Below are 12,732 nucleotides of genomic sequence, written 5' to 3'. Positions count from 1 at the left end.
GAAATTCATGACAAAAACGCTCTCTGAGGTTTCGACAGCACCATTTTCTAACAATAGGCCTACTTACCGAAATAAACCATGGTACTAAAATCGGAGCAATAATTTTGGGACACGTATTAAAATAGTAATAGCTCAACTTTGGGAATCGAAAACCAAATTAATAGGCCTACAGCACTAACCATATAAAACGTGCTACAATAATTTAAGGCTGTTTCTCAACATTTTTGATGATGAGGACCCCTTTTTATCACATTACTTCGGTGCTGCTCCCTAGCCAAAGGTGTAGACTAGAATTAGAGCATAATAACGTGAACGTTTGTAGCGATTAAAAAGAAAACAATTTAATTTTATTTTAATTTAACGAAAAGTAGTCTAATATTTAAATGTTCATAGAACTTTAAAAAAGTATTATTATTATTATTATTATTATTATTATTATTATTATTATTATTAGACTATTAATTATCATTATCATTATCAGCAGCAGCAGCAGCAGCAGTAGTAGTAGTAGTAGTAGTAGTAGTAGTAGTAGTAGTAGTAGTAGTAGTAGTATCATTGTTGTTACTGTCCCGAGCCGTGGCGTCGTGGTCTAAGGCATCCTGCCTAGGACTCGCGTTACAGAATGCGCGCTGGTTCGAGTCCTCATGGAGGAATAAATTTTCTCATGGGACCGGTGCCCACCCAGCATCGTGATGCACTTGGGGAGCTACGATAGGTAGCGAAATCCGGTTACGAAAGCCAGCTATAACAGATGGGGGGGGGGGGACTTTCGTGCTAATCATACGATACCGCCATTCTAATTGGATGATCGTTCACGTCTGCTTCGGCATGTGGACGTTTGGCCAGCAGCCGGCTGGTCGGTCATGGTCCTTCATGGGCTGTCGCGCCTCGGATTATTATATTGTTGTTATTACTATTATTTTTTTGTGGTTCCCCATTAATTGCTCTTCGGTTCCCCCTCGAAGTCAGCGGAACCCCGGTTGAGAATCACTGATTTAAGGAACATTCTTCTTTTAGTTTCAAATCTCCATACTACCACCATAAACTCTTCTGACGGCCCTGGAGTATGCGACGCAGTTACAAATCAGCAGTTTTCATACCGCCTCCACATAATGCCAATTATTTATTGGAGTTTAACGACCTGACAGTAGACGAAAACATTTCGGAACTTTTGTATGTCGTAACGCCGATCCTCAAGGTCTATTTGCGTAACAATTTAGGGACGTTCTCGTTGAAATATTGTTTCAGTATTATTATTTCACATAACTTTATTTGTAATTGTCTGTTTTGGCACCTAAACAATCTTTGTATTATGTTCCATATGTGACAAAAAAATATAACCCTAACCTTAGCGAAAGTTCTATTGTTTCCATTAATGGCCATTTTACAAAATCATCCTTGTGGAGAATCATAAACTCCATTAATGGCCATTTTACAAAATCATCCTTGTGGAGAATCATAAACTCGATAAAAAAGTCTTAATGTCTGTTACGATATTTTGCGTAAGTCTGCACAATAGGTAATCTTGTTGTTTCAAAACTTATACTGGAACTCTTTACTTCATAGTTCGCTTTATATCCTACAACAAAATCTTCGAACGAAAATATTTTACCGTTCAATTACTATCTTGATTATAATATCTACTCGTATTATGTGTGAATGTGCGTTGAACGAGTTTGTAAGACGTCACCTCAGAAAACAATTAAGTACATTTCACACCGCTGTGTTAGCACGTCTGACCGTGAAACGAGCGGACCCGGGTTCAAATCCTTGATGAGACAAGTCACTTGGTTGAGGTTTTTCCGGGCTTTTCCTCAACCAACTGAAGCAGAATTGCTGGGTAACTTTCGGCGTTAGACCTCGGACTCATTTCGCCGTCATTAATTCACATATCATCCATACAATAGCCTGGGTTAAATTCACGGTGCGGCGTGCTGTACCTGTACTTGTACAAGAGCGCTTCCATTCAGCTACCCAGTCATTCACAGAACAAGAGGGGTATCTAAGCACAATAAGCCTCAGGCTGCAGTGCAAGCTTTCGGGTCCCTCCTCCGTACGAGGAAACAAAAAATATATTTCATATTATATCAATAACCAAAATAAATAGTTCAAGAAGAGACCATAGTTCATAGCTTTGGTGCCCCAAATTTCAGCAGACATGAACTGAATTAGGTTTCATGAAAGTGATTTGTTGGTATAAATAAATGTAAGTGGGAATTTACGGAATTGTTCTTCCTGAATTCATCAGCCATCTCATCAATATAGGACGTAAGAAAAGTTAAAAATCGACATGCAGCTAACAATACAATCAGAAAGTGAGAAATCTGGACCACAGCCAACTAGATGAATGTACCTGCACATACTATACAGATTTGATCCTCAACAAAATTGTTTTAAAATAGGTTAGACAGTGACACTGTTTTGTTTAGCCGCGAGGTTTTCATTTTCCCGTCGCTCGCCGCTAGGGGCTTATCTGCCGGCACAAACATTTAGTATAGGAATTTGTACTTATCCAGCTCAAAGTAGGTGTTGAAAATGTCCCCCACCAAATGATACGCACTGTTGATACCTTCTTATGAAATTGTTAATTGTCAATTACTTTAAGAAGTTCTGCTTCACTGATTGGCTCGATTTCAGCTCTTATATAGTCTTTCAGCTCATTTATTGTATCCGGGTTTTATAGATGAACTGACTTATGGAGAAAGTTCCTCAGTACATTTCCAACAAGACTCCGCCATTGCTCATACTGACGAAGAATACATAAGAGAATTGCGTCGAATTTTCGGAAGGAGAATTATCAGTAAAAATTTGTGGACCCCACGAAGTCCAGATTTAACACCATGCGATTTCTATGTGGAGGGGGAGGGGGCAAAATCATCCGCAACATGATGAAGGAACTGCACTGCCGGGAAACTATTATCTGGGCATTTCGAACTGGCAGCGGATCAAGGTCACGTATAAACGTACAAAAGTATAAACTACGCACGAGTCACTGAACTGAAAACTATGAAGCACACGTGGTAAATGCAGTCTATCGCTTGACCTTGAGCCGCCAGTTCGAAATGCACAGATAATAGTAAAGAGTTAATGAAAAGCATGTGGTCACTTTCGTGGCCCTCATTATTTGTAACTTCTATATACACTTAACGTTACAGACATATACATAAAACAAGGTAGCCCAAATTGTAACGAAACATACCGAAGACAAAAACGGACTGGGCTACCTTCTGCTAACATTCAGGTCTGGCTGGCATTCTATTTTAAGTGATGATTATTCATGCCTTTATTCCGTGTAATAATAATAATAATAATAATAATAATAATAATAATAATAATAATAATAATAATAATAATAATAATAATAATCATTTAAGAAAAAAATGTCCTTAACTTACAATTTTTTTCTAATTGCAATATTTAACTAATTATTAAAGTTTACAATATTAGACGTTTTGCAACGTTGCTGGATAGGGAGGAAGGAGTTTATAAGTACACAGTACAGCTCAAGCGGGTACAGACAAACCGGTACAGATGCTCTGTTCTAATGCAGGAGCGGACAATGATAATACTGTTGTTTATATAAAACGAGCAGCAAATACAAACTTTCAATCTCATTAATAGAACATCATGGTATATTTTACGTAACAATATTGCTCCTTTTTTATCGTACGTCTAAAAAATAAACAATAATAGTTATCTGCACAAAATCACACAAACGTTTTTTCTAATGTGAAATTTTAATCTCTCCCGCTTCCGTAAAGCAATATCATTTTTAAACAAATTTCTGTTTGTGTGATTTTCGAAACGGGGTATGAAACTCCTAGTTTCTAAAAATCGTTGAGAAACTGCTACAAAAGTTCGCCGATTAGGTAACTTCTTTGAGGAAAACGTTGACGGTACATCCTTCTTGTCTCACCTAAATTACGACGACGTTCTCCATAAATTAATAACATATGATATTCCTAAATTGTGAATGACATTGTAAGTTGTTTATTGAATACCCTGTACTGAACTGTCATCCGCTCTGCAGTATACCTATGTACAGGGAGCTTGAACTCGGCTGACTCGTACTTACGTCTGTGCAGACTGCAGAGTACCTACTGCCTGCTGAACACGTTGTGACGTCTCTCACGCCAGAATATTAACAAATTTAAGCATGCATTTTATTTAATTTCACGAAAACGTAATAGAACACACAAACATTTATTTAAACTAATATTAACTCTTTGATAGATATACCTACTGATGTAATTGTTTTCGTAATTTTACTAACGATATAAGCAGTATAACGCAAATAAAATAAGAAAAGAAATGTTTTTTTTTTCTGGGAAAACTGTCAACTTTTGATCCTATGTTGCATGGACATTTTTTGATCCTGCAGACCGTCCCCGACGACTGTGAAAAGGACGGCACTTATACCCCTTACACTCTGTATAACACCCACAGAATTAGTCATCATATGGGAACACAAACTTACAGCTGAAGGGAGATCGGCGGGCGAGCCTATTACAAATGAGAAACTATGTGCATAATTTTGACGTCCCCATTTCTTATCCTCTTCTTCTCCTTAATATCCCGGAACTACAAATTATTCTCTAGTAAGGAAATATCAAGGCAATGCAAGTAGCGGATATCTCGGAATGCAACGCACGTGCTGTGTTCACGAGTTCCAGTCTATCTTGCAGATTTCACTTCGCAGCAAAAAGCAAGGAAAACTGGATTTGTTTATAACATTATGCTTGCATTTATCTGTCCAGCTTGTCATCCCTACCCTGAAAGAATAAGGTACTGATGTAGAAAAAAAAAAATTATTCTAGTCCTAGTGAGGAACGATATCTCGGAATTTTTAGTGAGCAAATGTCTTCTTATCTTGCTGGCAGAATTCCTTGGGAACACAATTGTCTCCATTATTATTATTATTATTATTATTATTATTATTATTATTATTATTATTATTGTCTGAAGAAATGCAATCAAATTAACAAAACAGATTGCATCAAAGATCAAAGTATTCTGTGATAGTAAATTTCACTTTCAAACCTATGTAGATTTCATACCTAATCATGCAGTTAAAATGTTGGGTACAATACGGTCAACACCTGATTCTTCCTCGACGCCTGATACACTTTTAATAGCCTACTTGCTGTCGATAAAGCGTCGTAAAATAACCTACTAAAAAAAATAGCCTACTTCATTTCAGAGTGAGATCAAAACTCGAATACTACTTATGCAACTGCAGCCTGGAATTGTTACAACTGACTCCGAACTAGAAACTACCCAAAGCATATATTTCTACCCAGTGATTCCAAGAATAGTTACGAGAAAAATTGTGATTATTTCAAGTGTCACAATTTATAGTCCAGAAGTCGAGATCTTGATGCAGTGTTTTTATTCAAGGTCAATGAAGGTACTACAACCTGCGAGCCTTTCATGAACAATGTTACCTTTCGTGTTCCTTGAGAGGCATAACAAGTCGCAATCATTTCTACAATAGAAATTCTAAATTTCTCTCCCCTTCTCCACACGCAGTAAAATCTCCAAATTCTATAATTAACAATAAATCTGATAACCGAGCGAAATGACTAAATGGTAACGCACTGAATTCGCCTACGGGAGGTAAACGGTTTCGATTTCCTGTGCCGACCAATCTCGTCATGATTTTTTTTCTGTGGTTTTTCTGACTGAATATAAATACCTATATTTAATTAAATAAAGGCGAATGCTGGATTTGATCCTAATTACCACGAAATAAAGAGACAGAAGATAACTTAGTAGCATCAGCAGCAGCAATTATTACTATTGGCATTTTAATGAGTTATTTAACGATGCTCTACCACACTGTACCAAGTTCAGAGATTATTCAGAATTAATTATATTTGTAATAGCGAGATGGTATTTGGTGAGATGAGGCCAAGGATTCGCCATGAGATAACCTGACATTAGCCTTATAGTTGGAAGAAATCTCGGAAAAAACACAAACAAGCAATCAGTCCAAACAGGATTTGAACCCATGCCCGAAAGTAGTCTCGGATGAGTATGCAAACGCGCTACCGCCTAAGATAAGCACGTGGCCGCTATTTTTATTAATGTCATTATTATCATCATATGTGACTATGGTGGTGATAACCAGAACGATAAAATTCTTCCTAGCTGTTTTATGGCACAAGCAAATAAAACACAAGCAAAACTGATCTGAACTCCGAATAATTCAAGTAACTTACCGGTAGTGACTATACAAGTAAACTTCGTTCCATGAATTTTGGCTGCACGAATAACAAAACCCTATGCGTAATACCAGGTGACCGGTAAGATAAACGTGAATATAAATGCTATAAGAGACTGTTCGACTGATGTAAACGGATGATCTCGATCTGTTCCACGCGATACGCAGCAGTCCGTTAAATTCCCACGAAGTGAGTCAGCAGACCCTCCTCCTGAACGAGATATTAATTTTCCTGTCTCAAGTAGCTCGAACCAGAAATCTCCTCTTGCTGGCCACTATTTCTTTTCAAGCGTAATGAACTGATTTAAAAATATTTTGTCAAGGTCTAGCAGCCGGGACTCAAGTTCCGAGACAGAGATCGGTCGTGAGTTCGAATCCCGCTTCGTTTGATTACTTGGTTGGATATTTTCCTGGGGTTCTCCCCGAACTATAAGGCGAATATCAGGTAACTCCTATGACGTCTCTTCGGATTCTTCTCGCTATCACAAATTTCATCGACGCTACAAAACCATGAAACTGATACAATATCGTTAAATAACACTGGACAACAAACTTTAACTTTTCTTTTGCGACATGAATGAAATCTATTTTATATTAAGGAATGTAGGCCTACTATGCTGAACACGAATATGACAACAAAAATACCTGGTTGTGTATGATTTAAGGACAAATTAAGGATAATTACAATAGTCATATTTGCTATGAAAATCTGCTTCATGTCATTCTTATACAAATAGAGAATGAACTAGTCAGAAGTATCATTTATTTAATTAGCTAGTGTTCTGAAGCTAAAAAATGTGCTGTTAATTACTTTGTACAGATTTTGTTTTTTAATTTTTAACTAAAAATTAGGCCTACACCATTCTTACGCATTTATCAGAAAAATTGTTATAAATCATACGACTTTAGGAACTTGATTCTTTACAATTTAATTATGCATCCTAATGTACAGTCTTAAAGAATTTACAAGAATGATGTGATTTGTAACAATTGTTGTGATAAATGCGTAAGATAATGTAACTTTGTAGTTAAAAATCGAAAAAAAATTCTGTACGAAGTAATTAAGGAATTCACAATAAATTTTTAGCTTCAGAATATTATATATATTATTATAATGTACCGAAGTACATATGATATTTCCATGCAGATATTCTGCGCTTATTACGTCGGATCCCGGCCAACTAGTCACTCATTACGAGTGCACCTCAGCACATATGTGGACTTCGGTCCTAGGTTCATACATATCTATGACGTAGTGCAGAGGGCGGCCACTAGAGGGAACCCAAGAGTTGGAACTTAAAACTGAGACGATTCTTCCGGCGCCGGGGTGGAATCCGGTATGGCTTAGTGGATAAAGCGTCAGCACGTAGAGCTGAAAACCCGGGTTCAAATCCCGGCGCCGGAGAGAATTTTTCTCCGTTCCATTACTCTTTCATCGTTCAGAATATTAGCTAATTAAAGAAATGATACTCCTGAATAGTTCATTCTTTATCTGTAATATTCTTTTACTCTTAAAACTCAAGAATAGTGGTATTTTACAGACAACTTCAAATTATGTAATTCTGAAAATATTGAGATTAGGATAAATGTTTATATTACATTTTTTGCTCAGAATGTTTTCGGAAATAAGCTCCGTAAGTGACGGTAAATCCTCGTGAATCATCCTGTACATTTATGACTAACTACGTTTTCTCTTGGCTTCCCTCTTGTAATCAAGTTCAGGAGCATCCCTGATGATTGCCCAGCAGTAGTCAGTACGCATTCTTGCATTCCACTTTCCTTGGTAAAGTTTTTCCATTAACGAGATTTTTTGGTGGAAACGTTCGCCAGGTTCTTTGCTAACATCTCCACAACTTTCGAGAAAAAATTCATGTGGGAGTATAAGAAGTGTAATTTAAGGTACATGTTGCACCCATTTTGATAAGATGACAGCGTATCTGTAACAAGGTCCTCATAGTTTTCAGCTCTTTCCCCCCCCCCCCAAGATATTGTTTGTGACTTCTCTAAAACAAATCCATGCTTCTTTCTCAACGTCACTTAAAAGGTGTTCAAAGATCTCGTCTTGGTGATGTTGACAAATCTGTGGGCCAACAAAATCTCCTTCCTTAATCTTTGCCTAACTATTGCTCGAAAATTTTGTAGCTAGATAGGCCTATTTGAATGTAGGTAAGTCAATTCCGGCCCAACTTTTTAACAAAGTTTTTTATGAAACCAAGTTTGATATAAAGTGGAGGAATTAAAATATTTTCAGATTCCAACAGAGCTTCATACCGAACATTAATTTTTCCAGTTTCCATACTTTAACGTAAAGACCATTCCTTTTTTTTTTTTTTTTTTTTTTTTTTTTTTTTTTTTTTTTTTTTTTTTTTTACGAAATGAGAAGCTCTATCTCTACTGCCCCATTCACATCTGAAACAGTGTTTAGTATAGTCTAGTTGGAGTCCAGTTTTATTTATTTATTTTGCTAATAATTTTAACATAAAATATAATATAAACAGAAAAACTTTAGCTCGCCCCTAAAAGAATAGAACTCGTGTTCAGGGGCGGATTTCTGAATTGAAATCAAGAATATAATACAATTTGTCTTATGTCTACTCCGCAATAAGAATATATAAATTTAAATTTATAATTTTTCAATTTTTATAAAATCCATACATAACTTTTTTAATTTAATACTAGAACTACAGTATTAGAATTGACCAGATTAGGATATTAAATAAGTAGGCCTATAAATTTGTTATATATTCTTGGACCTAAATTACTACTATGATTAAATACCGCAGCAGTGTTGCATTTTGGTTCAAACAATCTTAAAGAATTCATACCTTTTGTTTCATAACTATGAGAATACAATTCAAAATTATTTCGATTTTTATGTATGAATTTTATTAATAGAATATAATAAATTTGTCTTATTTTAAGAACATTAAACCCATTTATAATGAACTGAATCCAGGACGAGTTTCAAGCTGTCATAATGATTCCTTCATACAGGCCTACACGGAATAACCAATCGGAATTGACGGCAACAGATTGCCATTATGGAGCAATACAGCTTTGAGACTTAATATAGACGCATATGAACAGCCTCGGAGATGTGATTAATGTTCAGAGCCTCCAATAAACCACTAATATCATTGCAAAACACTAAATCGCCGTCCATAGAAAAATACTTCTCAAAGTATTTCTCACGGTCACAAAAAAATGACACATTTTCGCCAAGACAGTTTCATTGTTGTAATCTGGAGGCTAACAGCTCTGCTTTGGCTGTTGAAAGTTCCAGATCTCTCAATAAATCATTTAATTCACACTGGCTAACCTTGTGATGTTCAGAAGATTTAACATCAAGTGCATAATCAGAATCTGTAGATGTGGATGGTTGTGGTTCATAAGGTTCGACTTCTGAGTCTGTGGAATATGATTCAAGTGGTGTAGAAATAGGTAGTTCATCACTGTGGGCACACGACGAGTAGCAGAATGTATATTGGGAGATATATATATATATATATATATATATATATATATATATAATAGGCTTCTTTTTCTTATTCGACATACGTTGGATTGGTGGAACCATACAAAAATAAGTCTTCTGAGTGATTTGTAGGCTCCAGCCAAATCATGGGGATGGAAAAAGGCATCGACGGTCTCCTGTGATTCAACCAATTCAGAAGATTCGTGTAGCAAGTCTTACAATAGATATGTGGAGTCCAATAATCTTATCTTGGTCTCCTAATTTGCAGAATTTACCAAAATAAAGATTGTAAGATGTTTTCATTATAGTAGTGAGGTGTACGATCATCCACCCAGAATAGAGGTATCGTGTGGTTAGCACGATGATCCCCCAGCCGTTAAAGCTAGCATTCGCAACTGGATTTCGCTACCTATCGTAGCTCCCCAAGTGCATCACGATGCTGGGTGGACACCGGTTCCATACACTGGCCGAAATTTCATGAGAAAATTTCTTCCCCCATGAGGACTCGAACCAGCGCGCATTCCGTAACGCGAGTCCTAGTCAGGATGTCTTAGAAAAGGGAATAGTATAGTGAATCGATTTAATATACCAGTAAGGCAATTGGTACTGGATAAGTGTAGTAATGCCATCATTCGGATATGTATCATAATAGCTTCTCGTAAAATAAGCCTATAAGTTAATTAATGCGTGATCTATTTGCCATATTAATTGTGTAAAGGTTAACAGCAAAGTAACAAATTCAGTTCTATTATATGATAATAAAGTCATATATTTAATATTTTTCGAAATATTTAATGTTAATTGTGTGCATGTATACTTCTTAAGGGTCTGTTCATAAAGAATTCGTAGCGTAATGGCCATGATAAAAATTCACTGAATGAAAGGTTCCAGGATCAAATCCTGGTATATTCAAGGGTAAGTCATGTATCCCAATTAAATATAAAATAGTTAATAAAATAAAGTAGGTAGAAGGAGGGAAAAAAATTGAGGAAAATATACATGAGAGTGCAGTACGCCTATAGTGGAGTGAAAGAAAACGGGGAATACCGGGAGTGTCGGGGGCATAGTCTCCGATTGCACTAGTATTTTTAAATATTGTCATCGTGCGTGATATATATCGCGTCATGGATCTCCTATTGGTCTGAAAAAACAGCGACTGAATCTTGGATATTACTCGAAGATTACAGGGTCACCGGAACTGAATTGTATTTATTAGTAGGTACCTACTAGACTATCGATATTAATGTCATTTCATATCTACATATATTTGGCGGGTATTATTATTATATTATTATTATTATTATTACTATTATTATTATTAGATTGCATTAAAAATTGGATATCACGAGAGGATTAGGAAACCAATAAAGGAGCCGGGAGGACCCAAGAATATTAGCTGAAATACGGGAGCTCTCGAAAAATACGGGAAAGTTGGTCACCCTAGCCTTAAATATTAAAACTTCATATCCACATACCAAAATTCCTTATAAATTCGACTACTTTCAGTTCCAGAATCACCAGAACTTCCCGTGCGCTAGTTTAGCACAAAAAAAGTTGCTGCATGAATGCTCAAACATCCAAAACTTCATAAAATTGACAATCGATGCTGTCACTAACTTCGAGCGCTCTCGTCATTCAACACTGCATTCCATTAACAGCAAGCTAATTACAAAGCTTTGTTTGCTGTTTAACAACACATTGTACTCGGCGGACTTCGATTACATGGTATTGCTGTCTCTATGCGAATCTAATTAAAGCCAAAGAAGTAGTCTGCGTCCGTCCTCATAAATACTTGGAATGACGCACATGGTAAAGAATGTTGCGATGGATTGTCATTCCAGCTCTCCTTTCCAACCTGATGTATAACGGAGTGTCGTCCTGCCAGGGGCACGGTCGTAAAAATCATACTGGGTTGATGCCTTATGAGTCAAGGTCACGCCTAAATAAGTCTTCTCGCTCAAAACCACGCTTTGTCTCAAAGGTACAAGGCGAAATATAGGTGTTTTAAGTGTCCCACATAAAACATGACAGTTTGTACAATAGAATATAGCGATGATGTAAATACGACCGTTATGTTTGTGTAGGTTAGGAATTCGTAGGCAACTTTAGACGAAAACTAAGAACACGTCCTAAAGTTCAGTTAAAATTTAATTGAGTCGGAAAACTCGGCATGTCACGTGTGCAACGCCACACTACACACACTAGCAAATAAACATTTTCATTGCGGAAAGAAAACAAAGGAATGAGGAACTTGTTAACAATGAACGTACCGTCCGTGTCTCGATCGTGGTGATTTAGCTGAGTCGGCTGCTGGAATCCATAAGCTGGCAGCCAGTGATTAGTTCCTGCAATATCCATTCTCTCCGACCACTCCGAAAAGGCGATATCCTCCATGATGACACACAGACATGTGACACTGCAGCACTACACACAGATTCGCATGCACTAACGTTTCCCGCACTCGCAATTGCACTGCACCTCATTCCCAACACGCCAGCTACGGACTACAGACATTACAAGCCTTTCTCCCTGCCCGCCTGTCACTTCAACCGCGGCAGAAAGGATGATACGAGCGCCAATTGCAGCGCTCGGTCAGGCCACGTGACTTCGTGGCATCCAATAACACCATTCTACTTCTTGCCCGTACAAGTTTCCGGTTTATAGAAGTCAGTGTTACACGATGTTGACATAAGATTACGATGCACTTAGCGGTCCCTTTGTTATTGAGTCACTTCATTTTAAAGGAAATACACAAAAGAACGGACTATTTTTTCTTATGCAGTTTTTTTCATTATTTCGATTTATGTCAATACATCTTCCGCAGAATCGCATCTGTGTAAATATTATACAGAGTGAACAGTAAGAAATGTCATTAATTTTAGGAAGTTATTCCTTGAGATATTTCAAATAAATAGTTTAATACAATTTTGCTCGTTTTTGCTCCATTTTCGAGATAAAAATTGTTTTATATGAAACAATTCATAGTGTGTTTTGGGAAAGCCATTTATTTAATTCCCAAAATTCTCAGTCAATT

General features: G+C 36.8%; 1 protein-coding gene across 1 annotated transcript in view; it reads right to left on the bottom strand.

The window, feature by feature from the left end:
- Positions 1–12,232, bottom strand: part of LOC138710641 (uncharacterized) — a 560,146-nt gene extending 547,914 nt beyond the window's left edge. The window contains exon 1 of the mRNA XM_069841677.1: positions 11,969–12,232. Coding sequence (XP_069697778.1) covers positions 11,969–12,092 — 124 coding nt within the window. The 5' untranslated portion in view covers positions 12,093–12,232. The remainder of the gene's footprint in view (positions 1–11,968) is intronic.
- Between the last annotated feature and the right edge of the window lie 500 nt (positions 12,233–12,732).

The sequence above is a fragment of the Periplaneta americana genome, chromosome 12 (assembly GCF_040183065.1).
Source record: "Periplaneta americana isolate PAMFEO1 chromosome 12, P.americana_PAMFEO1_priV1, whole genome shotgun sequence".
NCBI lineage: Eukaryota > Metazoa > Arthropoda > Insecta > Blattodea > Blattidae > Periplaneta > Periplaneta americana.
The sequence above is the reverse complement of the archived record's forward strand: the minus strand, read 5'-3'. Positions and strand labels throughout refer to the sequence as shown.